At 47.4% G+C, this 26330-nt stretch overlaps 1 protein-coding gene across 6 annotated transcripts in view; it reads left to right on the top strand.

The window, feature by feature from the left end:
• Positions 1 to 1430: 1430 nt before the first annotated feature.
• Positions 1431 to 26330, top strand: part of KMT2A (lysine methyltransferase 2A) — an 82896-nt gene continuing 57996 nt past the window's right edge. For 2 of the 6 annotated variants that reach the window (XM_084784221.1, XM_084784220.1), the window contains exon 1: positions 1639 to 2139. In XM_084784221.1, coding sequence (XP_084640347.1) covers positions 1714 to 2139 — 426 coding nt within the window. In that variant the 5' untranslated portion in view covers positions 1639 to 1713. Of the gene's footprint in view, positions 2140 to 4308; positions 4408 to 26330 lie in introns of all 6 variants that reach the window. The other 4 variants (XM_084784222.1, XM_084784218.1, XM_084784217.1 and 1 more) reach the window with 4 other exon arrangements.

Below are 26330 nucleotides of genomic sequence, written 5' to 3'. Positions count from 1 at the left end.
CCCAGCCCCCGCCCCATTCGCTAGCTAGGCACAGACGTCTCTCGGTTGGAAGGGCATAGGTTTTTCAGCACCAGGAGGCCGTGGACCTCTGGAGGCGTGCAAAACCCTCCAGTGGGCTGGAGCTAGTTGCTACCTGCCTTACTACGACCCTCCCCATCCTTCCCAAATTTGCCTCCTGGGGTGGTCCTAGTTCGTGCTGCGCTGAGTACCGGTGCCGGAGACTTGGAAGGCTTCGTGACCTTCCTGCGAACTCCACCTCGGCTGGGGATGGGGGTGGGGGGTGGGGGGGAGAGATGGAGGCTGCTCCGGGTCTGTAGGCAGTGTATCGATCCCCAAGACTAAGCCAAGGCAAATTCTTCGGGCAGCAATCCCTCCCTTCCTCCTTGGCATTTCCATCCCCGCAGGCTTCTAACGCCTAGCTAGAGGCGCTCTCTCCTATTTCCCGCAATAAAGTAAACCCCGAGGATACACACACACACACACACACACACACACACACACACACACACACACACACACGGCTGCCCTATCCCTCTTCCCTTTCTACGCCCCCTCCGCCCCCCAGGCTTGCTAACCCTGTGCGCAGAGCTCGCCATCGGAGGGCCTCTATCCAGCCAGTGTATCATAATGCCTTACGCGCCCCCCCACCCACCCCGAGAAATGTGCTGGCGAGCCCCCTCCCTCCGCGTGCATACATTAGGGTCTGCTTTGCATGCAGAGGCAGGCTGGAAGAGGAGGAAGAAGGGGCGGGGCGCTTTTGCCCGCCTCTTCCCTCCAGGCCCTGTCCGTTAGCCACCCAGTTTCAGCTCCGTTGTAACGCCAGGTCGGCGCGCAGGCTGTGGCTCCAACGCCTGGCCTGGGGAAACACACCCCAACTCCGCACGAAAGCCAAAAGCCCTGCGCCTCCCTCCAGCGTACGGTGGAGCGAGGTGGCGGAAGCCGGCCACTGGGTTATGTGCATTTTGGAGCGGGCTCCAAGCATGAAGATGGGAGGGGCTCCTCTTTTATTGGGTTTTATTTTTTAAAGTGCGTTCAACACCAGGAGCCTTGCCATTTTGCATAGAATCAATTGAGCGACGCTTCGGTTTTGCATGGAGTACAATGGAGCTTTCTGGATTCTAGAAACGTTCCATGCGGGCTAAGCCCGCCGTTCTCCAAGGCAGAGAAGGCTCGCTCCTCCCGGGACCCAGCAGCCGCGCTACACTGGAAGCGGCTCTCCTGGGTCGCCCGAGTCCCTGCGCGTCCCGGGAACGTGTGTAATCGGCCTCTCTGCTCGCCCGGCTGCGAGCCACTCGCTCCCTCCGCCTCCATCCTCCGCCGCCCTCGCCCCCTCCCCCTCTCCCCGGAACCCGCCTCCGCTCCGGGCTCCAGGGCTTCCTTCCCCCCCCCCGCCCCCCCATCTTCCCTGGCGCTGCCGCTCCCGGAGGGCGGGGCATGCACTTATCCAGGTTGCGGGGCGGGAGGAGCCGAGCCCCGGGCTCGGCATAGAGCGGTGGCCGCCGGGAGGCGGAGGCGGAGGCCAGAGGCCCACATGCAGATTGCAGGGCAGACGAGCGCCTTCCGGCGCTCTGCATAGCGGGCCTCGGGGTGCGAGCGGCCAGGAGGCGCCAGGCGGGTTAGGCAGGTTCCGGGGCCTGCCGCTCCCCCCCCTCCGCCTCCCCGCCCCCCTGTGTTGTCGCCTCTCCCTCTCGCTGCTTCACTTACGGGGCGAACATGGCGCACAGCTGTCGGTGGCGCTTCCCCGCCCGACCCGGGACCACCGGGGGTGGCGGCGGCGGGGGGCGCCGGGGCCTAGGGGGCGCCCCGCGGCAACGCGTCCCGGCCTTGCTGCTTCCCCCCGGGCCCCCGGCCGGCGGTGGCGGCCCCGGGGCGCCCCCCTCCCCCCCGGCGGTGGCGGCGGCGGCGGCGGGAAGCAGCGGGGCTGGGGTTCCAGGGGGAGCGGCCGCCGCCTCAGCAGCTTCTTCGTCGTCCGCCTCGTCTTCGTCTTCGTCATCGTCCTCAGCCTCCTCAGGGCCGGCCCTGCTCCGGGTGGGCCCGGGCTTCGACGCGGCGCTGCAGGTCTCGGCCGCCATCGGCACCAACCTGCGCCGGTTCCGGGCAGTGTTTGGGGAGAGCGGCGGGGGAGGCGGCAGCGGAGAGGTAAGGGGGCGAGGAACCCCCAGGTCCGGGGTCTCGACCCTCCGCGGAGCCCCTCCCCTCCCCCATTCATGTTTGAGGAGCATCCTAATTCTGGAAACATCCCGGGGTCCTTAACCCGGGGCAAATGGCCCACCCATCTTGGGATCCCCTTATGGGGTGCAGAGCCCCCCCCGCAGGCGCCCTTACCCGAGGGTTCAGACCCTTATGATTAAGGGCGTTTACCTCCATCCCGCCCCCTAACCCTGGACCCTTCCCCAAATCCCTTGGCACAGACCCCCTTGTGGGGGTTTCCCATCCCGGGACTGAACCCCTCCTCCCATTCGCAGATTACCTCATCCGAGCCAGATTCCTCCCTCCCTCTGCCAGAGACCTGATCCCGCCACATCTCCGCCTCCCTCCCTGGGCAGATGTGTTACTCCGAGGGCAGTCTTCCCCTTGGACATCTCTCGGGTGGTGGTGGCTTCATCCAGGGCCACGTTCTTTCTCCTGGCCCTTGGGAAATCCACGTCCCTTCCTGCACCTTGCTTCCGAAAACCTGACCGACCAACCAACCCTCCCTCCATCCCCAGCTAGGTCTTCACCTTGCCAGTCACTCCCCCCTTCTCTCACCTCTACTCTCAGCCCACTCCCACCTCCTGCACACCGGGCTTTCTCGTACCGCCCTACCCCACGGGAAACCTTTCTGCTCTACCTTGCCTGCCCTCATGGCTCCTGCGAAGATAACAGTGCTCCCCCCTCCCGCCCCCCCCCCCCCCGCGTTAGTCTTTTCCCCCTCATCTCCCCGGGTTAGTTTTCTAGGCTGCTGGTGTCAGGGGTTTACCTCCAACTCCGCCTCTTTCCCTCCTTTAGACGAAGGACCAGAGGTGTGTTAGAGGGAAAATGGCCCGGTGTCCCCCCAGGCTTGGAGCAGTGCTACTTTCCAGCTTTCTTATTCAGAGGAGCAGGCTTTCCTTCCAGATCTTGAGAAAGGGGGCCCCCGGTGAGGGGTGATGTTTGTAGGGGGACTTGGGCTGCATCCTCCCAAGGGAAGCAGCTGCTCTCTTACCCCACCCACTGCGCCTGAGAGCTTGCAGCCTGGGCCTGGCTCCCTCCCGCCCTCCTCGCTCTTTTTTTTTTTTTTTTTTTTTTCCCCTCTCGTCATTTCATTCTCGATTCACCTTTTCCTAGGCCAATCCTGGGTCTTGGAAGGGGTGGAGGAAAGCCGGCTTGGGGTGAGAGTAGGTAAGGGACAGTGTGGTGGCGGTGGTGGTTGCTCTGGGCTGGGAGAAAGAGGATTATGGAGCAAAGTTAGTCTTTGGAAGGAGGAGGTAAGGTTATGTATTTGTGATTCCTGATGGGGTGTTTAAGGTGGATGAAGGGGGTCAGTGCTTTGCCCCTTCCCAGTTAGTAAACGGCTGAGAATGGAGATGCTTTGATGAGTGGTATTCAGCCCCCCCCCTTTTTTTTCTTTTTACTCCCAGAGAAAAGGAAAGTTGTCTTGGGAAGGGAAGTTGAGTTCAGGTTCAGTCAGTGGCGTTGCGCATTTGTTTTCCATTGGATGCAGAAAGGGCAGTTTGAATCGCAGCGGAGGGGGGGGGGCGGGAGAATGGGATGGGGGATGCTAGGAGGAGGGACAGCAGCTGCCAGAGGCTGAGGTGAAGGGGGGGGTACGGGTTTGCTGTTCTGGAGTGCCGTTGATTGAAACAGAAAGGGAAAGATAGCAACCAGCCGTTTCCTGCGTGCTCTGCCGTTGGGGCACACAAAATATCCTGGGCAAACCCCTTGTGGCCCATTATGCCCCGCACCCCCATAGATTTAGCAAAGGCCTTGGGAAGATGGGAGGGTGGTTATCCTAGGGACTCCTGGGTCTCCTTTCAAGAAACTGGCCTTTTTTTTTTTTTTAATTGTTAGCCTTCCAGCCTCCTTTAAAAAAATTGTTTCTAAGGCAGCCAGCTCAGGAGACTGACAACACCCCGCCTCTGACAGAGCAAGGAGGACACGTTGGGGGCGTGCTCCTTGCTATGTAGCTTGCTAGCTGCAGCATCCTCTTTGCCTGCCTCTCTCTGCTCTGTCTCCACCTCTTGTTCCCAGCCTTCAGAAGGCAGCTGCTGCTGTAAACAGGGTTGTTTGTATTTGTTGGTTGCTGTAGATTATTATTTTTTTTGAAAGGCCAATTCTGTATTTTTTAAGCTAACAACACAGATCCCATGTAGTTGGAGAACCAAAGGCCTCATACATGACAAAAAGACTGAGCCGTTCAGGTTACTTGCATGGAGTTGGTGCTTAAATGTGAGTTGATTTTGCTTTTTTAAAAGGTACAGCAGCAAAAACAAACAAACAAACAAACCCACCTTATGTTGACACAGCATTTACCTGCGTATTTAAAAAATGAGACTCGACTGGTTATAGGTAGAATTCTTGAGCATATTAGGAGAAGCTGTTTGCCTTATGGGGATTCCTGAAGCGGCAGCATCTCGTTGTTTTGTGCTTATGCGTGTTGTATTGAAGGACCATGTGTTCAAGTTCCAAATGTTTTTATCACATACTCAAAACCAGAGTTGTTTTATTTATTTATTTATTTTTATTTTATGTGCATTGTATGTCTACGGGTGTCAGATTTTGGAGTTACAGACAGTTGTGAGCTGCCATGTGGGTACTGGGAATCGAACCTGGGTCCTCTGGAAGAATAGTCAGTGCTTCCAGCCGCTGAGCCATCTCTCCATCGCCAAAACCAAAGTTTTATGTTGACAGTTTCCAATCATTACGTTTCAAGAGACTGGTTAGAAAGAGAAGAGACACCTGGATTCAGGGACCTAATGTCTGGGCATCAGAATATTGTAGCTGTTGGTCCTTTACAAAGTACCAGCAAAGTTATAATCAGGTACCAACAGTTTCTCACCTATGAGTGTTATGAGAGGGCTGTGAGCTACTTACTTCTTTTGCCTTAATGATAATTTGTGGTATAAAAAGCTTGTGGAGGAATTCCAGTTACTACAAATGAGAGCAGACATAACAGGGAGCTTTTCTCCTAAAAGCGTGTGCTTGAATGGTAGTCCCTGTTTTATTGTGAGAAGGGGTTGACTCCTTGCATAACCCAGTGTTACTATTTTTTCCTAAACTGGCTTGAATGTTGTCAAGCTCTTTCCTGGTAGTTTGAGGCCATCTAACATGGGCTGATAGTTACCTGTTGTTCCTGGTAAGCTAGAGTGGCAGCCTCAGCATGGGAACCGAGCATCTTGTGACATATTCTCCCACATCGGTGGGAGAGGTCCACGGGGCTTACTGCAGGCTGACAGACTTACAGGACCCTAAAGCTTGCTTCTTAGAGCTATCCCTGCTTCTTAGAAAATCTTGGCCTGGACTCGTGGGATGGTTATGTGACCCAGAAGGATTCTAACCTCTTTAAATTGTGGATTAATAACTCTAAGTTGCGCATAATCAAAGCTAAGTTCTAAAGCTTCGTGACAGCGCTTCCAGATCCCCCTGTAGGACCCGTGTTAGTCACAGGAGACCTGTTCTTCGTTGTCATTGGTTCTTTGCTCTCCTTGGATAGAAATCTCTCAGGTAACAACTACATGGGAGTTCCTTGGGACTCCCTTCTGTTATGATGCATAGGTGTTTGGGCGCTCTGTGTGAGTTAGGGAGTGGAACCAAGGTTCCATCGTCCCCTGTAGGACATCACAGAGGTCTGGTCTTGTGCTGCTTTTCCATGATCTTCGTGGTATCAGCAGCTGTCTCAGGTGAGGTCCGTCTAAATATACCCAGGCAGGCAACAACCTCTGTTGGCTAGATTTTGCATTAGTTTAACATACATTTAAGAAGTATTCCAGCAGCTAGCAGTCTTTTGATTTCACATGCCTTTCCTGTCACCTCTCAACACATGAAAAGTGGTTTTCTCTTGATCTCAACATTGCACGCTTTAATTATATGTGATGTGAAGACTGAATTACAACATGAGTGCGTATTTGTTTTCATGTAAAGTTTCAGTAAAGTCTGTGGCCTAGGGGAGGCTTTTAGATTGGGTTTAGAAACGAGTATCGTTCTCTAGCTGGAAGGCAGCTGGAGAGTGTCTCTGGTTGTTTTTTGTTTGTTTGTTTTTAATTAAAAAATTTAATGTGGCTGGACAGTGGTGGCACAAATCTTTAATCCCAGCAGTTGGGCGGTAGAGGCAGGTGGATTGCTGTGAGTTTGAGGCCAGCCTGGTTTACAAAGTGAGTCCAGGACAGCCAAGGCTACATAGAGAAACCTTGTCTTGAAAAACCAAAAAATGTTAAGCAGGTGTATATACCCAAAGAGCTGTGTTTATCTTTCAAGGCCTTCACAGCTAATCCTGAGCTTGGCAGGAGGTGAGTGAAGCTGAGAGAACACATTGGGTGAGAGCTCTTAACCCCTCTGTCACTGTCTGTTAGGACACAGTGAGCAATTTTGTTTTATTTGTTTGTTTGTTTTTGAGACAGGGTCTTATTATATAGACTAGGCTGGCCTTGAGTTTGTGGAGATCTGCCATTCGATACTTTCTGAGTGCTGCGATAAAGACATGTACCACCCTGCCCAACTGGGCAGTTCACCTCTAACTATAAATTTCTGATCTATAACTCTTTCTACACTGTTAGTCTTACTCTTCCTCCTCCTTCTCCTCCTCCTCTTCTACATCATCATCATCATCATCATCATCACTGTCATCAAGTCATAGTCTTGCCCTGTGGCTTTGGTGTCCCCCAAGTGTTGGGATCATAGGCATGCACCACCACACCTAGAATTTCTTATTCTGAGCTTATTTCAAGAGTTAGAGTAAGTGGGGCTCTTTGGTGCCTTTTAGTACTAAATTGTACACTTGCCTGCTTAGCTAGCATCATCATTAGATAGAAGTTTCACCTTGGTGGGAAAGCTACCATTGTACGGGGGAAAACATGAAGACGTTGCTGGAGTTGACAGCACAAGGGGGAGATACTTTTGCAATGGGATCTGGCTTTGTTGCTCATACTGACCTTGAACTTCTAGGCTCAAGCAATCCTCCTGCCTCAGCCTCTTACCCTGCTGGGACTACAGACATATAGCACTGTGCCTGACTTGAAGATCAAGCTTCAGATAAAATCCTGAGTACCTGTAGAACCCCAGAGTTAACTCTTTGTTGAGCTAGATTTATTTCCATTGTCATAATTTTTTTTAATCTAAAAGGAAGCTTATTTTTAATCTGGATGATATGTTTAGGTGTATAAGCTTTTAAGTGAAAAGAGAAATCCGGCTCATCAATGTATCTATAAATCCAGAGCAATAATAATAATTTCTCCTTTGAGTTAGGTGTTAGTAAATCCTGAAATAAAGTGCTGAATATTAAGAATGCAATCTTAAGATATTTCTTTCTTTCTCGCTGAAAGCCATATACCACGTCTCCACCCTTCCCTCTTAATTAAGCATCTCAGGGCACATGCTCCTGGAGGAAATGATTCACAAAATAGTGAGTTCCCTTCTGATTTGAAGTTACGAGAAAATGCTCCCATTTGGGCTTCATTTCTCATCTCTGCTCACCTTGGAGCTGTCCTTCCAGAGAGCAGCTATGCGGCCTCTGCCAGCCAGTTGTCTCCCTTACTTACTCTGTGGCTGGAGGGGGTGGCAGTGGTACTTCTGCCTGCTTGGAGGCGGAACAGACTGCAGCGCCTCTCTCTCTCTCTTTTGGAGACTCACTGTGTTTTAATTGTAGGTCTCCTAATTAAGATCTCTTTGTGCCTGCCCACATTCCTCTGGTGTTGGCACAGAAGTTCAGCTCCCTTCTAGCACTTAGCTGAAGCCCTTCAGTCAGGCCTTTTGTGAATATCTTGTCTTCCGCTGAGGTGGAGAGCCTAGCCTGGTAGCCTGGGTTTTGAGGAAGGGAGAGCTTTTTGACTCTCGGTGTACTAGTCTGAACCTTCTGGAGAGGATTGCTGCCGTGGACTCTTTCTCTGTTCACATGTCATTTTCTGGGATTAAGAAAGATTAAATTACTAATGAGTCTGGCATGATGCACCTATATTTCAACCAGATTTTTAACCCTTTAGGCACCAGTAGGCAGTAGATGCTAAGGAGCTCAGTGTTACAGAGTTCTTGCTCTGGTCTTACCAGGCTTGGCTCATCAAATGTGAGGATTAAGTTTGAACATGGATTAAATCAGAGACCTAGTCATTATTTTATTTATTTTATTTTCGTGTGGGCGTCTAGGTTGTGGGGGTAAATAATAAAATGAAATAATTGGTTGACCTCCAAATTGTACCAGAATTTTGGAACAGATTAAATAAAATACTGAATAAAAGAGCTTTGAGATTGGGATTGGAATTAGCTTTTTTTTTTTTTTCAAACCCCCCCCCCCAAACAAGGTTTCTCTGTGTATCCCTTGGCTATCCTAGACTCACTTTGAAGATCAAGCTGGCCTGGACCTCACAGCAATCTGCCTGCTTCTGCCTCCCAAGTGCTGGGGTTAAAGGCTTGGAATTAGCTTTTTAGAAATTACATTTATTGTGCATGCACATGAGAGCCCGTATGAATGGACATGTATGTAGTGCTTTCGTATTTATATGAAGGTCGGAAGTTAACTTTGTGGGAGTTGGTTTTCTCCTTCTACCACATGGGACCCAGGAATCAAACTCAGGTTTCAGGTTTGGCAGCAAGTGACTTTACATGCTCAGCCATCTCATGGGCCCCTGAAATTAAAAAAATAAAAATAAAAAAAATTTTTTTCCCACTAAAATTGTTGCTAATTGTAGGTGCCAGTATTTCTTGAGGTCAGGAACTGGCTGAGCTGAGCTTCTAGAATAGTTTCAGGAAAAGCTAGATTAATTTCTGTAAAAGGTAGCTCAGCTTTGATTTTCATCATAATGGTGCTCAAAATGCAGTGCACGCTTTCCTGGGTCTCACATAGCATGCTAGAGGAAGTGGGGAGTCTTCATGAAGAAAAAGATCTTAAACCTTCACCTGGGCTCAGATGGTTTCATTGATCACACCACTGCGAGGTAAGCAAGACAAAGGGCCGTTTTGTTGCTGTTACTGTCACTTCTTGGTGGTGAAGGCCTGAGAGAAGGATGTACAGGATCTTTTATGGCACGCATTAAATAAGCTGCAGGCCTGTGTCTTATACCTGAGTGGGTGGTTTTATGGCCTAATTCTCTAATTGCTGGCATTTATGACAGTGCGGATGCTCCTGGCTCTGTGGCTGAGGTAGATTGTACGGGTAGTAGGGAGAGAAAAGGGGCCCCTTTGTTAGCCTTTCATTTTCCCCTTCAATAAGGTCTCTGAGAAAGCCCTGAGGAAATGCTCAGACACTAGAACTGAGAGAATGACTTCCCATAAAATGGTCCTTTATGTTTTTTAAAGGAATGAGTTGCTTTTCTTGACCTATCCAAAGAAACCCATACCACCACTGTTAAATATTTCAATGAGGGTTTTTTTTTTTTTTTTAAACCTTGTCAGGTTACACATCTCATGGGAGGCCAACCATGAGGCTGAGGCCATTACTTAAGGTTTGCTTTTAAAGACCTGACTTGCAGTTGTAGACTTGTAGCGGACACACGTTCCCTTGTAGAGTTAGCACAAAGCTTCCTGGAGACTTAGTTTGACTTTTTAAATTCAGAATATACCACCCTCATGGATTTTAGTTTAACAGTGGTATAAATCTAAGAGTTAGTTGGCAGTTTTTTGCACAGCGCATGAAAATTTCCCCTTGTTTGAAATGAGTAGTTGTTTTTCTATTTGACAAATAGACTGGAGGGATTTCCCCAGATGTCTTACCTCTAGTTCTTGCTGCAGCAAGACTGTATGAGGTTCCAGTGGGTGGGGTCTATTTCACTTGTGTTTGTTTCAGAGTTGGAGTTTCTTCCGTATATTTTACCTTTTTTTCTTGCACTTCTGGTTTTGTGTTTTGCTGGGATGTTTGTAGGTCTGTGGATGCTGTTTTTAGTATCTGTGCTGCCTGAGACCTCAGACCCTCATCGTCCATGCAGATAGCATTGTCTCATCCTCTTTTTTTTACTGCATCCAAGTCATTGTGGCTCTCTGTCTTGAAACAGAGTAACGTGATTTGTGAGTGGGTTTTTGGAGGAAATATTTCCATTGGGCTCACTTCTGAACTTGCTTCTAAAAACTAGGAGGAAGTTGATCACACATTCAAAATAAGTATCTCGCTCCTAGAGCAATAGATGCTGATAGGTACCTGAATTTAACGTTTGTTCATTCATCAAAACAGACTAATTTCTAGATCAAGTGCAATAGCGTCTCCCTAGATTATTGCCTTTAATTATAAGCAGTAAAATCTCGAAGATAGCATCTCTTTAAGCTTGGTTAATGAGGAAATCCTTTTGTAATCTCTCTGGCTGGGAGTTTTTATTTGTGCATATATAAATGCTTTTAGAAAGGGGATAGTGTGAGATAATACAGCACAGTGATTAGGGGCTGCTAAAACTGGGCTCTGGATTTAGACTACCTGGATTCAAATCTTAATTTAGCCATGTATTATCTGAATGACACTACAGAGTTTGACTTCTTCATGACTTTATTTGCAACCAGGGGTAACCATGCTTCCTAAGAGTATTTATTGTGAGGCTTAGTTGAGACCATGTATGCAAAACACTTAGTGCTTTGCTTAGCACATAGGGAGCCCTAGTTATTATTAGAATGAGAAATTGAAACAGCACGAGAGCTATAATCATTGCCTCATAACTGGATTGTTTTATTACTTTGAGAAGTGTGTGTGTGTGTGTGTGTGTGTGTGTGTGTGTGTGTGTGTGTGTGTTGGGAGCGCGCGCGTATGTGTGTGCATAAACCTATTTGAGTGCTATGGTTAATCCCAGCCCTGACACAACATGTGCTCTGTGTGTCCTGACTCAGAATGTTACTGATTTTGTTCTGGGTTTCAAGTTACCTGTAAGCTAAGTGGAACCAAACTGAAGGATAACTACCCATCCTGGTGACAGTAGGCATCATTGTAGCCAAGGAAAACAGAATCAGAGGGGAGAAGGAACAAGGAAGCTTGGCTCCTGAGTTGTGGAATGATCAGGACCAGGCAGCTGCAAAGGAGGTGCTGGTCTTTATGACTAATAATTCTTTTCTCTCTGTAGCCCTGGCTGTCCTGGAACTCACTCTGTAGACCAGGGTGGCCTTGAACTCACAGAGATCCGCCTGCCTCTGCCTCCCAAGTGCTGGAATTAAAGGTGTGTGCCACTACTCTGGCTATGACTAATATTCTTAATCTTTTTATTAATGTAGTCACTTGTGGTCCCTTAACCAGAAACCTCAGGATTTGCGCCCCACGCCCACCCAGGTTCAAATCCATCAATCTATAATTGATGACTATTTGATGTTTACCTCAAGTTTCAATTTGGACAGAATCAATGTTGGAAGATCTAGAGAAATCAGTGCAGTCAACAGTTTAGTTATAGAAGAAATGCTGAGTTGTAAGTTAGAAATTCTGGGAATTAGAACTTGAGAAATAAATAAGTTTAAAAAGAATTAGTAGAGAGAATTGTAACCTTAAGAAGGAAAGGCCCAGAGCTGGAGATAGGACTCAGGAGGTAATAGTACTGTCTGCTTGTGTTGACCTGTGTTTAGTTCCCAGCACCGGGATGGCAACTCTGTCCATCTGGGGATCCAGTACCCTCATCTGGTTTTCATAGGCACCAGGCACTGACATGATGCACAGACATGTTCAGGAAAAAACATTCATATGCATAAAAAAAAATTTAAGTGTTTCTGTCTTGTTAAAACAAAAAACAAGCCGGGCGGTGGTGGCACACGCCTTTAATCCCAGCACTCGGGAGGCAGAGGCAGGCGGATCGCTGTGAGTTCGAAGCCAGCTTGGTCTACAAAGGGAGTCCAAGACAGCCAAGGCTACACAGAGAAACCTGTCTCAAAAAACCAAAAACAAAAAAGCTGACAGGTGGTGATACCAGAGAAATCCTATCTTGAACAAAACCAACAAGAAAGGAAAGATGCAGTTCTGTGGTACCTCCGTCTTTAAAACTTTTATTTCGGCGCTAGAGAGGAGGCTGAGCAGTAAAGAGTACTCACTACTACTGCAGAACATGTGGGTTCCATTCCCAGCACCCACATGGTGCTTCACAACCATTCATAATTCCAATTCCAGGGCTTCTGAAGCCCTCTTCTGACTTCCTCAGGCACCAGGCATGCACAGACAGACAGACAGACAGACAAAACATCATACATAAAATAAATCTAAAAACGTTGTTATCTGTGTGAGTGTTTTGCCGGCACATATGTATGTGCGCTGGGTGCATGCAGTACTTGCCAGAAGAAGGGGTTGGATGCTCTGGACCTGGAATCACAGCAGGCTGTGAGTACTGCAGCGCCGTGTGGTTGCTGGGAAGAGAACTCGGGTCCTCTGCAAGAGCAGCGAGTGCTCGTAAATCACTGAGCCATCCTTAATCTTTCCAGACCTGCAATGCCTCTTTAAATGAGAGCATATTTGGGGCCAGTGAGGTGGCTCAGTGGGAAAAAGGTGCTTAACACTGACCTTGATGTCCTGAGTTCAGTCCCTACAATCTGTACTGTGTAAGGAGAGAACCAACTTCTGCAAGTTGTCTTCCGACCTCCATATGTACACTGTGACACACACACACACACCTGCACTTAGGCACACAGATCATACATAACATACAAAATAAATATAGCCAAACTTTTTACAAAAAGGAAATGCTTACTAAAGCATTACATACCGCTTTTTGATGATGGTGCACACTTTTAGTCCTAGGCAGAGGCAGGTGGATCGCTGTGAGTTCGAGACCAGCCTGGTCTACAAAGTGAGTCCACGACAGCACTCTGTTACAGAGAAACCATGACTCAAAAAAACAAAAACCCACTACATGCCATCTTTTACAAGTCCATGCAATAGCTTTCCTTGGGTCATGTGCCTCAGGGTGGCAAAGCCGATTCAGACCCTAATGTGTATTGACCTCCAAGGTCACTCTTGGCCTCTACATTGTGTTAAAGTTCTTTCTCTCCACCATGCCCTTCCCCGCCCCCATCCACCAGGTGTCTGAGTCCTATCTAGTATGCTGTTGTAGGGCCTCTTCCAACTGGCTATGCTGTTCAAGCTCAATAGTCTAGTCTGTCTGTTGCTGAGGACCGTTATGCTCCTCACCAGCCAGCCTCCCTTCTCTGCACACAGTGTGGCCAGTGCTTTCCTTAACAGAAAGGATTCTCTCTGTAGTTCACCTGGTTGGCGTGTCTGCATTTGAGCCTTACGTTCACTTCTTCGCTCTGTCTGCATCGGACTGGGGTACCATTAGTCTTCTCTCTGGTCTTTATGCTCTGCCTTGCAGCATCTGCAAAACTGCTTTGCCTGCGCCTTCACTTCTTCACCTGCCTCTGGCTTATTCAACTTGTGGCTCAGCTCAGATGTTCATATTACAACTCTTCCGTGAAGCCATTCACAGATACTGCTATAAGTTGAAATTCAGTTTCTTCTTTTTTTTTAAAAAAAATTTGTACCTAAACCTCACAGAGCTTACTTAGTCCAGGCTTCCTTTTGCTGTGGATACTGGTTGGTTGTCGTCTGTCTTTACCTCAGTGGTTTATGACTACCTTTAGGACTCATGATTTCTCGGTTGTTGCTTGTTACAGTGGTAGATTATTCTGTAGAGTGGACCAGTGACTATTTATTGAACGTTTAGGAACACTTTGCAAGGATTTATTAAACTAGGAGAATGTGTACAGCTAGGTAATTTTGACTTGCTTTTTAAGAAGACAGTAAGCAGGCTGGGGAGATGGCTCAGGGGGGTGGAGCACAAGCCTGAGGGTCGCATTGTGGGTGTGCAGCACTCATGTAAATGCCAGGTATGACTGCATGTGCCTGGAGCGCCAGTCCTGTGATGGGTGGAGACAGGTGGACCCTTGGAGCTCACTGGCCAGCCAGCCTTGTCAAAACATGTTGAGAGACCCTGTCTCAAGGCAATAAGGTAGAAAGTGGTATCCTCCACTGGCCTCCATGTGTGTAAGCACGCACACCCCACATAAATGTGCCTACACACAAGTATAGCAGGGGAAAGTATTAAGAGCCATCACAGGATTTTTTATGAATAATTATTAATTATTGTTTGAGACAGGGTCTTGCGGTGTAGCTGTGGCTGGTCTTGAACTCCCTATGTAGATGAGGCTGACCTTAAACTCAAGGATCCACCTACCTCTGCCTCCCATACAGGACTTAGTTTTAAAGGTCAGATGTGGGCTTGGAAGTGATGTTGGAGTATTCTGATTAGATGCCATTATTTTTCATATAGATGGCATTTAGCACTGATCGTTCCCTTACTTGAGTGTTGCTTCCATTTCTAGGGTCCTCAGCTTAAAAAACATGAGGAGACTTGGAGATGGTTGTGAGAGGACACAAAGGCTGATAATAAAAGTGGAAGTCAGTAAGGAAAGGTTGAGGGGATGAAGGGTTAAAAGATAACTCTAAATTCTTCAAAAACTCTAGCTCCACTGAGCTTAGAATAAGAGAAAATAGGTTTAAACTGAATTGGGGTGGGAGGAATGGAAAAGAGCTTGTTGCTAATGATGGTTGTCATAGTGATGGAAAAGGTTACCAAAATAATCCCCTCTGGAGGTAAGTTTTAAAGTACAGTTCTGCCTACATATGTATAAAGTGCTCTCTCTACCTTCCCTTCCCGTGAGTCAATAAGTACAGCCGTACTCAGCCCCTTGAGGACGTGCATCGTGTTTTATATCTTTTACTATTCCTCAAGGGATCCTAGGGCCTCAATGGTTCCTCAAGAAGTATTTGATTTAGATTGTCAATTTATGACAATAATTAATTTTTGTAGTAAGCTTCCAGAGAAATGTCTTTTTGAAATAAGGGCATTTGTAGTGGTTTTGGAGGAGAATACAGACTTTTAGAAGTGAAGCTAAGAGGCAAGTGTTAGACATCGAAAGGGAACCAGGAATAGGAGCAGACTGGTCCTCGTACGGGAAGTAAGTAATTGCCTGGCGGTTCGGTGCCCATCTTCGTGCGTTAAAGGGAAAGGCTCCAGAACACTGCTTACGGAGGAGGGTTGCAGCAGAATGCTTGCAAGTTGCTTCCAGGCTGACATCAACTTGCCTCATGTGAATGAGTCTTACATAAACGTCTGATCCTTGGCTTTTGAGTCTGCGTGGAGGGTTTGCATCACTCAGAATGAAACCTTTTTAGATATGTTGGGTTGCAGAAAGCATTTCCTGTACAGTCAGACTGAGAGCTGTGAATTGGGATTATTCATCTAGATTACTAAAACTCTGGGCAGAGTTCGTATTCACAGCAGCCATCTCTCCCACTGCCAGGACCTCGACTGGGGTTGTTGAACTGTTAGAAAATTTAAACTTAGCACTGGCAGTTGTGTATCAGTGCCTTTGAAGTGAATTACTATCCAGTTTACTCTCTTTAAGTTTCATCAAGCCATGTCCACTTACAACCAGTTACTCTGGTTATAATGAAGGACTGCAGCTCACAGAAGCTGGTTCACTGCAGGCACACACTGCAGGTGGCGCCAGAGTGAAGGCTGCTGGGCTCCCTGGTTGCTGTCATCAGAAACTGGAGAGAGGAGCAGGCTCACAACTCACTAGTAGTTTTTACTTGATAACCACACTGGGCCTTATTCGGAGGGGAGAGAAGATAGAAACACTTAATTCCCTTTTGCTTTCTCTTCTCCTTGTTCTTGTTTTTGTTTTGAGACAGGGTCTCACTCTGCAGACCAGGCTGTCCTTGAATTGAGAGATCTACCTGCCTCAGCCTCCCAAGTACTGGGATCAAAGGTGTGTGGTACCACATTGCTCTGTTTTCTTTTTTTCTTCTTGAAAGCCTCTATCAGAGCAATTTTTAAAAAAGATTTATTTATTATTTATATAGTATTCTGCCTGCATGTGCATTGCCTCTCATTACAGATGGTTGTGAGCCACCATGTGGTTGCTGGGAATTGAACTCTGGACCTCTGGAAGAGCAGACGGTGCTCTTAACCTCTGAGCCATCTCTCCAGCCCCCAGAGCAATTTTTTTTTAAATGCCAGGGACTTTTTTTTTTTAAGTAGCGAATGCCACCTAACATGGGCTCCCTCTCAGAACAGTTGTCAGTAAGACATGGTTTTTCCAAGTGTAGTATTTGAGCATTACATCCTGAAAAAAAAAATGAGTAGATGGAGCACTTGGTAGCCCTGTTGCTTTCCAAACAGGGTTGTTCGTGCTGTTACTCTTCACAGTGCTCTTTTGGGGAGAGATGGCCCTGTTTGCTTTGGAGGGAAGGAAGTTGTGGCTTTCTCAGTGATAGTCAAGGTACTGTTGGTCAGTCAGTAGCCCATGGTCCTAAAGGGGAGATGAAACGTGACTCTGCATCTTGATGAGAACAACACACCAGGAGAGAACTGGATCTCACAGTGACAACATGGTAGTTGAGAGCCAGGCATGGTAGCTCATGCCTGCAGTCCCCGCACTCAGGCGGTGAGTCAAGAGAATTGCTGCTTAGTGATTAATAGGCCAGTCAGGACTACATCCCAGGACCTTTATCTCAGAAGGAAAAGAGGGAGGGAAGGGGGGAAGAGGGAGGGAAGGGGGGGGAGAGGAAAACCCAACCAAACTTGAATAGGATATAGCTCAAAATGAACTTAACTGCTTCAAGGTGATAAGGGACCAAATCCTCTTACCATTGTCCTGGCCTGTAGATTGGGTTAGTTCTCTCTACAATTGCTGCTTAGGTGGCTTGACAAACAGCCGATTTAGACCTGGGAACTACGCAGGCTGCATTGTACCTGATTTCCTGAGATGGGGTCTCATGTGGCCTTGAACTTGCTGTGTAACTGAGGATGGCCTTGAACTCCTGCCTCTGCCTGCCAGTTGCTGCAGTTACAAGCCTGTGCCACCATGCTCAGCCTTGATTATTTGTGTCTAATGATTCTGTAAAGTAATTTGGGTCATTGCCAAGAGTCTGAATAGCCTACTGTCTGAGCTGGTGCTTGCATCCCTCTGTTTTGTTTTTAAAGACAGATGAGCTGCTTTATGACTTCCTTTCTTTCTGAAGCAGGGTGGGTAGAGCTCACCTGCCTCATTTGCTTAGTTCTCCTAAGCATCTTTGCTTCTTGTTGACATGGAGTGAGTTTGAGGGGTGCTGTCGCCTCCTCTTATGGAATACAGCATTTGTGGGTCTTAGGTGACACTTGCTAGGTAGAACTGTATGGTGTGGCCTCCTGTTGCTACTGAAGAACAGTACAGTTACAGTCTTTGCACCCTGTAATCCCTGCAGCAGTCAGAGATCATATGTAAAGGAGCTTAGGTCTCTTCCTCCCTGTGGTGCACTCAGACAGCCAACTGTCGCCTCCATGTACCTGCCATCGGAGAGAATTGGCCCTTGGCGCTGCTGGCCACTTCACAAGACACTGATGTCAGCTCAGTAACTGTAGGTTTCTTATCAATCCCCAAAATATCTTTGAAAGTGCTGTAATTATGTTAGTACTTACACCCATGCTATATTTTAAGCTGAACTTTAAACCAAGAAGTTAGACAATAAGCTCCAAGGGGGAAGGAGCTGGTCAAATGCTAAGACTCCAGCACCTGGCCACTCACTGATGTCGTGGGAGTTGGGGGGTCCTGGATGAACACTCAGCTACTGAACTATTATTGTTTTATTTTTATTTTGAAGGGTGATTTTATTTCTAAAAATTATTTTATTCTAGTTACATATGTGTTTTACCTCCATGTATGTCTGTGTGAGGGTGTCAGATCACTTGGAACTGGAGCTACAGACAGTTGTGAACTGCCATTTGTGTGCTGGGATTTGAACCCAGGTCCTTTGGAAGAACAACAGTGCTCTTAAGCACTGAGCCACCTCACCAGCCCTGATTTTGTTTTTTAAGATAGGGTCTCTTTGTAGGCCAGGCTGGCCTTGAGCTCACAGATCTGTCTGCCTCTGGAGTGCTAGGATTAAAGACACGCTCTACCACACAGGGGACAACTCTTCTTGATCCTCTTGCCTCCAATTCCCACACGCTGTAGTTAGCAGCATGTACTCCACACCCTGCTTTGAGGCAGAATCTTGCTGAATTGCCTAGGCGTGCCTGTTACTAGAATTACAACAGTTTATGTGTTTAGTTGTGTTATACTGGGCATAAAAATAGAGAAAATTTAAAACTATTTTTCGAGTATTGGATAGTGTTTCCTTTTCAGCTTAAGGGAACTTGGTGATACTTCTGTGCCATGTTCTCTAATCCAAGTGGCCCCTCCTACCCAGAGCCGTCCTTTCCCCGCGAACACTGGAGTCCAGCCCTTCTCTTCACTCAGGATTGCACCTGCCATCAGCCCCTTGCTTGCACAGGCAGCTCTCAGCCCACCACAGTAGGAAGCCATCTGTCTGAATACAGTCCTCCTTTTTCAAAACCGTTGGCCCATGTCCTCCTCCAGTCATTACCTGCGTTTCACTCCTTTTTACCACAGGCTATCTTGAGAGTGTTGTAATTGCTGTCTCCACTCTGACCTCTCAGGCTCTGCTCAACTACTACAGTTGACTTAGACTTTTATCAAGGTCCTCAGGGGTCTCTGATGAGTCTCAGTCCTTGTCTGGTTAAACCCTTCTGCAGTGTTGGAACCAGCTGGCCTTTATTCCTTCCTCCAGCCTTGCCCCTGGACCCTGACGCGCTGGGCTCACCGTGGCTTTTATCTTCACTGAGTTTGCCTGTGTGGTGCTCCCAGGAGTCTCTCTTCTGCTGCCTTCTCTCCCAGCTGGTCTTTCCTGGCTTCCTCTATGTACTGAGAACTATTGCATAAAATTTAGTCTTTACTACTGGCTACTTTGTCAAGTCTCCGACTTTGTAGCCAACTGCATATTTGACATTTTTATTTGGATAATGGTAATAATGACTTTCTTGGCTAACATTTACTGAGTGTTTATTGTGGGCAACACCTCACATATTTTTTTTTCACCTAAGCTTCATGACTGTCCTCTATGAGGTCCCTCTGTCCTAGCTTACAGGCAGGGAAGTAGTTAGGCATTTGGAATCCAGTAGGGATTTCACACCAACCATCTCCCAAAAGTCAATTAAATCTTTGCCCCCAAACCTTTGCCATTCCTATTCTGTTTTGGGTTGAGACTCCCCGTAGTTAGTTGCTCAGGCCTAAAACTCCATAAGAGGTGTGCTTGATTTCTTTTCATTCTTACCCCAAATCCAAGCTCAGTAATTTCGCTGCACTACGTCCAAAACATACCCTCAGGCCCAGTTTCCTCTCACCCCAGACCTTTCCCTGTAGCCTCTTGCCTGGACTGCCTTTTCTCATCTCCAGAGTTTGCTTTTCACACAGTAACTGTGAGTGCCAGTATCAGATGCATTATTTATTCACGCTAACCCTGGCAGTGTGTGCCCCCACTGCTTGAATAAACCGAAATTCTTCACCTGTGGCCAGAGATAAGATGGCCTGTGGCCCAGCCTGGTTTTCTTCTGGACCTCTCTCATTCATTCGGCCACAGAGCCACGCTGGCTGCCTTCTGGCTGCTACACACACACACACACACACACACACACACACACACACACACACACACACGCTTGTTGCTGTCTCTAGACTCTTGCAATTGTTGGGCTCTTGCGCCATCTAGGCCTTTATGTTTGGATTTCCCTCATTTAGGTCCATTCAGCAACTTTGTCTCTGCAAATGCCAGATGCTCTGCCTCAGTGAATGAAGTGCTGGGCACCAATAAAAATGTATTTACTAGTGGTTCACAGATGTAATCCCAGTGCTCAGGAGGCTGAGGCAGGAAGATTATTGTGAGTTTGAGACCAGCCTGGGCTACATAATTCCAGGTCAGCATGGGGCTACAGAGTGAGACCTTGTCTCTCAACAAAACAAAACAGCCAGATGAGGCGGGAAATTTGCCTGGGATTTTTATTGAGGCCTTGAGTTTTAATAAAATTTTTTTGTGTGAAGTGTGTGCATATATATATGCTTGCATGTACATGTGGTGAGGTTAGAGGTCAACTTTCAGTATTTTCCTCTATCACTCTCTACCATATTTTGTTTGTTTGTTTTGGTTTTTCAAGACAGGGTTTCTCTGTGTAGACTAGCCTGGCCTCAAGCTCACAGAGATCCACCTGCCTCTGTCTTCTTGAGTGCTAGGGTTTGCCTCCACTGCACCTAGCCACCATAGTTTGGTAAGGGTGGAGACTTTTATTTATTTATTTATTTATTTATTTATTTATTTGATTGGGGAGGTTGGTTTTTCGAGACAGGGTCTCTCTGTGTAGCCTTGGCTGTCCTGGACTCACTTTGTAGACCAGGCTGGCCAAGAACTCACAGCAGTCCGCCTGCCTCTGCCTCCCGAGGCTTGCGCTACTACCCCCGGCAGGCGGGGTCTTTTTCTTTACATTGACTGGACAACACACCCCTGGAGTCTGTCTTGTCTCTATTCCCATTAGCATTGCAGTTACAGAGGCATACTGCCATGCCTGGCTTTTATGGGGGTGTCCAGGATTTGAACTCAAGTCCTCGTGCTTGTCTACCAACTACTTTATCCCTGAGCTATCTCCCCAATCTCATTTCATATGTTTTTTTATTTTTTGAGACAGTCTCCCTAATATTTTACTTTCTGTTTGCTTGTTTTATTGGTTTGTTTTTGCTTTCTTTTTTTAAAGTTTAATATCTACACAAATGTTTTGCCTGCATGTGTAAATGTGCACTAATGGGGCTACTGTTGCCCACAGAGGTTAGAAGAGAACATCAAATGGGAGTTACAGATGGTTCTGAGCCACCATGTGGGAGCTGAGAATTGAACCCAGATCCTACAGAGGAACAGCCAGTGCCCTTAACCGCTGAGCCATCTCTCCAGCCCCTTTCCTTCCTTCCTTTCTTTCTTTTTTTTTTTTAAAGAAAAGGTTTTGCTGTATAACGACCCTGGCTGGAACTTCGTTTGTAGACCAGATTCACTTTAAACTCACAGAGATATACCTGTCTCTGCCTCCCAAGTGCTTGGATTAAAGGCATGCACCACTACGCCCAACCTGTAATTTTAAATTACATTTATCTGTTATGTGTGTGCATACATGTGGAAGTCAGAGGATAGCTTGCCTGGAATTGGTTCTCTCCTTCGTGTATGTGGGTCGCAGAGGTCAAACTCAGGTCATCAGGCTTGGCAGCACACCTTTACCTTTAAGGCATCTAGCTAGCCCTCATGTAGTTTTTATGGATGGGAAATACTCTTAGGCTTTCAAGCCATTTAAAAGTGGCATAGTCTTAATGAGGTTTATGTGTATGAGTATTTTCCCTGTATTGTGTGTCACATGCATGCCTGCTGCCCTCACAGCAGAAGAGGGCATTTGATCCTCTAGAACTTGAGTTACAGATGGTCGTAAGCTACCATGTGGGTGCTGGGAGCCAATCCTGGTCCTCTGCAAGAACAAGTAATCTTCATAGCTGGGCTGTCTCTGTAGCACTCAGATTTGTCATTTTATTTATCTATCTATCTATCTATTTATTTATTTATTTATTTATTTGGTTTTTCAAGGCAGGGTTTCTCCGTTTAGCCTTGGCTGTCCTGCACTCGCTGTGTAGACCAGGCTGGCCTCTGCCTCCCGAGTGCTGGGATTATAGGCTTGTGCCACCACACCGGGCAGCATCTCTAGTCATGGAACAGACAGACATGGCTCTTAGTTTGCCTAGCCCTTGGTGAATTGCCACCTCATAGAAGCTTTTTCTGGTTTCCCAGTGGCTTGCCCCATAGCTGGCACATCGCTCTGTCCTGTCTGTTTCTCGTTCAGCATTTATTTTCTGTCTCTACCTACTAGATTAGGTGCTCGTGGGCAGGGGTTTTGTTACTTCCCTGCGCTAAATAGGTTTTTGCCAACTTGATACGAGCTAGAGTCATCTAGGAAGAGGGAACTTGAACTGAGAAAATGCCTTCATCAGATTGGCCTGCGGGCAAGTCTGTGGGAGTGTTTTATTGATTAATGATTGATGTGGGTACCTCTTGATTATGGTTAGTATCGTCTCTGGGCAGGTGGTCTGGGAGCTGTAATAAAGGCAGCTGGATGTGATCCTGGAGAGCAAGGCAGTAAGCAGCTTTCCCCTGTGGTCCTGACTCTGCCCCTGCTTGAGCTCTTGCTCTGACTTTGCTCATTGGTGAACTGTGGTAGGAGGGTAATGGAAGCCAAATACGCCTTTTCCTCCCCGTGTTGCTTTTGGTTTGGGTGTTTACCACAGCAGGAGGAAGCAAACTAAAGACATTCCCCATTTGTGCTATTTAGTTTGTCTACTTGACCCAAACTAGTCACCTGGAAAAAGGAAACATCAGTTGAGGAAGTGCCTTCTTCATCAGGCTGACGGAGGCATGATCTATAATTGCTGAATGATGTGGGAGGGTTTAGAGCATGGTGGGTCCGGACTAGACAGTGAGCCAGTGAAGAAGCACGCCTCCTTGGGTTCTTCTTCAGTTCCTGCCTCAGCTTCTCTTGATGGAGAGCCATAGCCTGTAAGCCAGGTAAACTTTCTTCCCCAAGGTTTTTACTTTTTAGTTTTTTTGGTTTTTTGAGACAGGGTTTCTCTGTGTAGCCTTGGCTGTTCTGGACTCACTTTGTAGACCAGGCTGGCCTGGAACTCACAGCGATCCACCTGCCTCTGCCTCCCGAGAGCTGCCGTTCCTGTGCCTGCCTTCTTCCCCAAGCTTTTTATCAGAACAAAGAGAAGCAAACCAGAACAGCGTTTGTGTATCTTCAGGGTCAAACTACCTGGCAGTTGTTCTCAGTGAGTGAATGAGGATGGCAGTTGAGTTATGGCTGCTGGTTGCTCTCCTTTTGTCAGCCTCCTCCTGTGAGCCGGTGGCAGTGCCTGCTCCTTACTGTGTCAGGCTTTTCCCAGTGGTTTCAGTTTTGTCTTGTGTATATGGTGTTTGTCTCTCATCTCTGTCCTCCTGGGGCTACTCCTGTGCAGCCTAGCCAGTTTCTGCATCAGTTTTTCTCTTTCTCCCGTTATTCTGCATAAGCTGTGGCCTATCACCATTTTTGTAATTTGTTTCCTTCAGAGTTGCATGGTCTTTCAGCTCAGGGTGTTATTGAACTAGATAGTCACGGGTGCTTCTGCCAGGCCTGTGCCACTGTGTCCTGCCAGAGCCAGACTTTTAAAAACATAGTGGTTGTGAGCATCCTTGAGAATTGGAAGAAACATGTTTCCGGTGGCACATACAAACACGTGTGATTTAACTGTGTCTCACAGGGACGTGTAATCCTGCTCTTGCCTGTAAACCTTTTTACAACTAAATCCATGCTTACTGTCTTCTTTCCCTTTCTCGAGAGAATTCTCCTCCCTTGTGCTGCATGTTCATTGCCTCATTGCCTCCTGCTGCTGCTCCACGCCCCCCCCCCCCCACACACTTCATCCCTTTTCCACTTATTACCTCTTTGCTTTTTAGGATTTTCAGTTATTTCTTCCCTGTTATGTTCCCCATTGGTGAACAGTCAACCTCAAATTGTGCCTCAAGATGTCCCTTCCCTTCCTCGTTCCTTGTCTCTCCTTCCACACATAACTGAGTTTTTCAAAAGTAATCTGCATTTGTTTCCGTTTTTCCACTGTGTGTGTGTGTTTTACTGGGAGTCAACCCAAGTCTCCAGCGTGCTGGGCAAGCAGTCTATCAGTGAGCTGCAGCCTCCAGCCCCATTCCTACTACAACATAGCTTGTTCCTCCTGCCTGTGACACCTAGTGGCACACCAGCTTGGATAGTAGCAGCACAAGTGCCTCCCAGTTTGGATGTTCCCCTCTGCATGTCTCAGCTGGCCGTGCCACTCCTTGATAAGTGCTTGCCCAGAGTGTCTCATTCTCCCCCCCCCCCCCCCCCCCCCGTTGGCTTTTCCTTCTTCCTGGCAAAGCTTGGTGTGCATATTTCCTTGGGACTCTGTTTACCAGCCTGTCTTTTTGTCTTTATATTCTTTCTCTGGTAGGTTGATATAGTACAGGTTAAGCACTTCCGTGTTCATCAGGTCAGATGTGTTTTCTCCAGGTCATGTTTTCCCGTTAGAAAGCAAAGAAAGGCATTTCTAACTCAGATGTCGGAGGCCTTCTCTTTCTATTCCTGAAAGTCTGTCTTTGTTCTGTACTCCCAACCTTAGTGACTGTCCCCACAAACCATTTGGCCTAAGCCAGACACCTCAGTCCTGTCTCCGCACCTAACAATTTCCATATCAGAACCACATATCAGGGCTAGACAGACTGGTCAGGGACACACACTGCTGCAGAGCTCTGACCATGGCTCACAGCCACCTGCAACTCCAGCTCTCAGGCACCTGATGCCCTCTTCTGGCCTCTGTGGGCACTGCTCAGACACATGCATTAAAGAAAAAGAAAAATACATGCTGTAAAATGTTTGTAGGATCTGTCCCTTTGGCTCAGCCTCCTGTGCCACTGTAGTGACTGGCTCTGGCTCTATAAGCGATCTCAGAGACTATATATGTTATACACACCCCTAATCATAGCCTGGACTAAAATAAATAAAATAATAACACAAGATCGGATGGACAGGTGGAGAGCCTTTCACAGAATGTGGGCAGCTTATTTGCCACTTTGTTTTTGTCTTAGTCACTGCTCTGTTGCTGTGAAGAGACACCATGGTGAAGGCAACTCTTATAAAAGAAAACAGTTATGGAGTTTGCTGCCAGGTGTGGTGGCGCCTATCTGTAATCCCAGCACTCAAGAGGCAGAGGCAGAGACAGGCAGATTGCTGGGAGTTTGAGGCCAGCCAGGTCTACAGAGCAAGTCTCCTGTCTGGGGGTGGAGGGGAGGGCAAGTAATTTGCTTACAGTCTGAGAGGCTTAGTCCGTTATCGGCTGGGTGAGCAGCATGGCAGCGCTGGAGCAGTAGCTGAGAGGTGCAGCGTGCTCAGGTGGTGCTGCTTCCTGATGATTGAGCACTCAAGTATATGAACCTATGAGGCAGTCTTACTTAAACCACCACAGTCTGTACAAGTGTAATTATGTCCAGAAAGGATTTCTGTGCCGTTTACGTAGTCAAAGGATGTATGTGTTTTACATGCACATGCAGCCCAAATGTCACTCATAGGCTTAGTGGAACAAAGTAGTTTAAATGATAGGGTCCTTTCCTGTTGGTTTGTTTAAATACTGGGATGTTGATAAGGCTTCTTTCATCAGCGTTTTAATATAAGTTACAGACATAGAGGAAGGACAAACGGTCTCCTTTTCTATCCAGTCATAGTGATTTGATTGGTTTGTTGAGACAAGGTCTCTCCGTGGGTAGTTCAGGCTGGCCTCAAACTCTTGAGTTCTTGCCCAAATGCTGAGATTACAGACTGTTGGGATTTCAGGTGTGTGCCATCCTGTCTGGAGAATCACCAACCCCATAGAGCCTTTAGGATGAGGTCTACTCGTGCTAGGAGGTCATTTTTAAGCCCTTAAAGGCCTGCCAGACCTTCTAGGATCTGCTTCCTACCTCCCCTGTTTCTGACTGCCATGCCTCTGCTTTTGTGTATTTATTTGCTCAGCTGACATCACACTTGGTCCCATTCTCAAGCTTTATTATTACTCAAAAGTGAGCTAGCCTCCTCCTGTGTGCAATGGTTTTCCTGACCCTTTGTCTTGCCTGGCTAGCTGCCTTTGTGCAGCGGCTCCTCATTCAGTCTTCTAGCAGGGTCCCCACGTACTGCATTCTGTTGCTGCACTTAGCTGTCCCCTTTTCCCTCTTGCTGCAGGGTCTTACTATAGCTGCAGAGTCTGTCTTCAAATTAGATACATGTTCAGCCTTCTAAAAGCTGCCTGAAGATGTCTTCTGTCTCTGCTTATCCCTCTACCTACATGTAGATTTTTAAAGGAGTGTGTGCGCGTGTGTGTGCGTGCGCGTGTGCACACATGTATGTATGCTTGCATGGGCTCACACGCTCCTGAGTCTGCACGTTAGCTCCTTTACAGCTGGAGTTACACCCAGTAGTAAGTCTTCATGGCTGGGAACTGAACCTCAGTCCTCTGCAGTAACAGCAAGTGCATCCTCTGAGCCGCCTCTCTTCAGCCGCCTGCTCACGGGTTTCTTGTAGAATGAATTGGTTTACTTCCAACCTGCATTTATTTATTTGAGGTTTTGTGAACTGGTCATTGTGTAGACCAGGTTGACCTTCAACTTGCAATGACTTCCTGCCTCTGCCTTCTGAATACTGGAATTACAAACATAAGCCTGCACACCAAACATCCCAATGCCTTTTTTTTTTTAAGATTTTTTTTTTATATATAAAAAATTA

This window comes from Acomys minous (genome assembly GCF_964271855.1).
Source record: "Acomys minous genome assembly, chromosome: 5".
NCBI classification, from domain to species: domain Eukaryota; kingdom Metazoa; phylum Chordata; class Mammalia; order Rodentia; family Muridae; genus Acomys; species Acomys minous.
The sequence above is the reverse complement of the archived record's forward strand: the minus strand, read 5'-3'. Positions and strand labels throughout refer to the sequence as shown.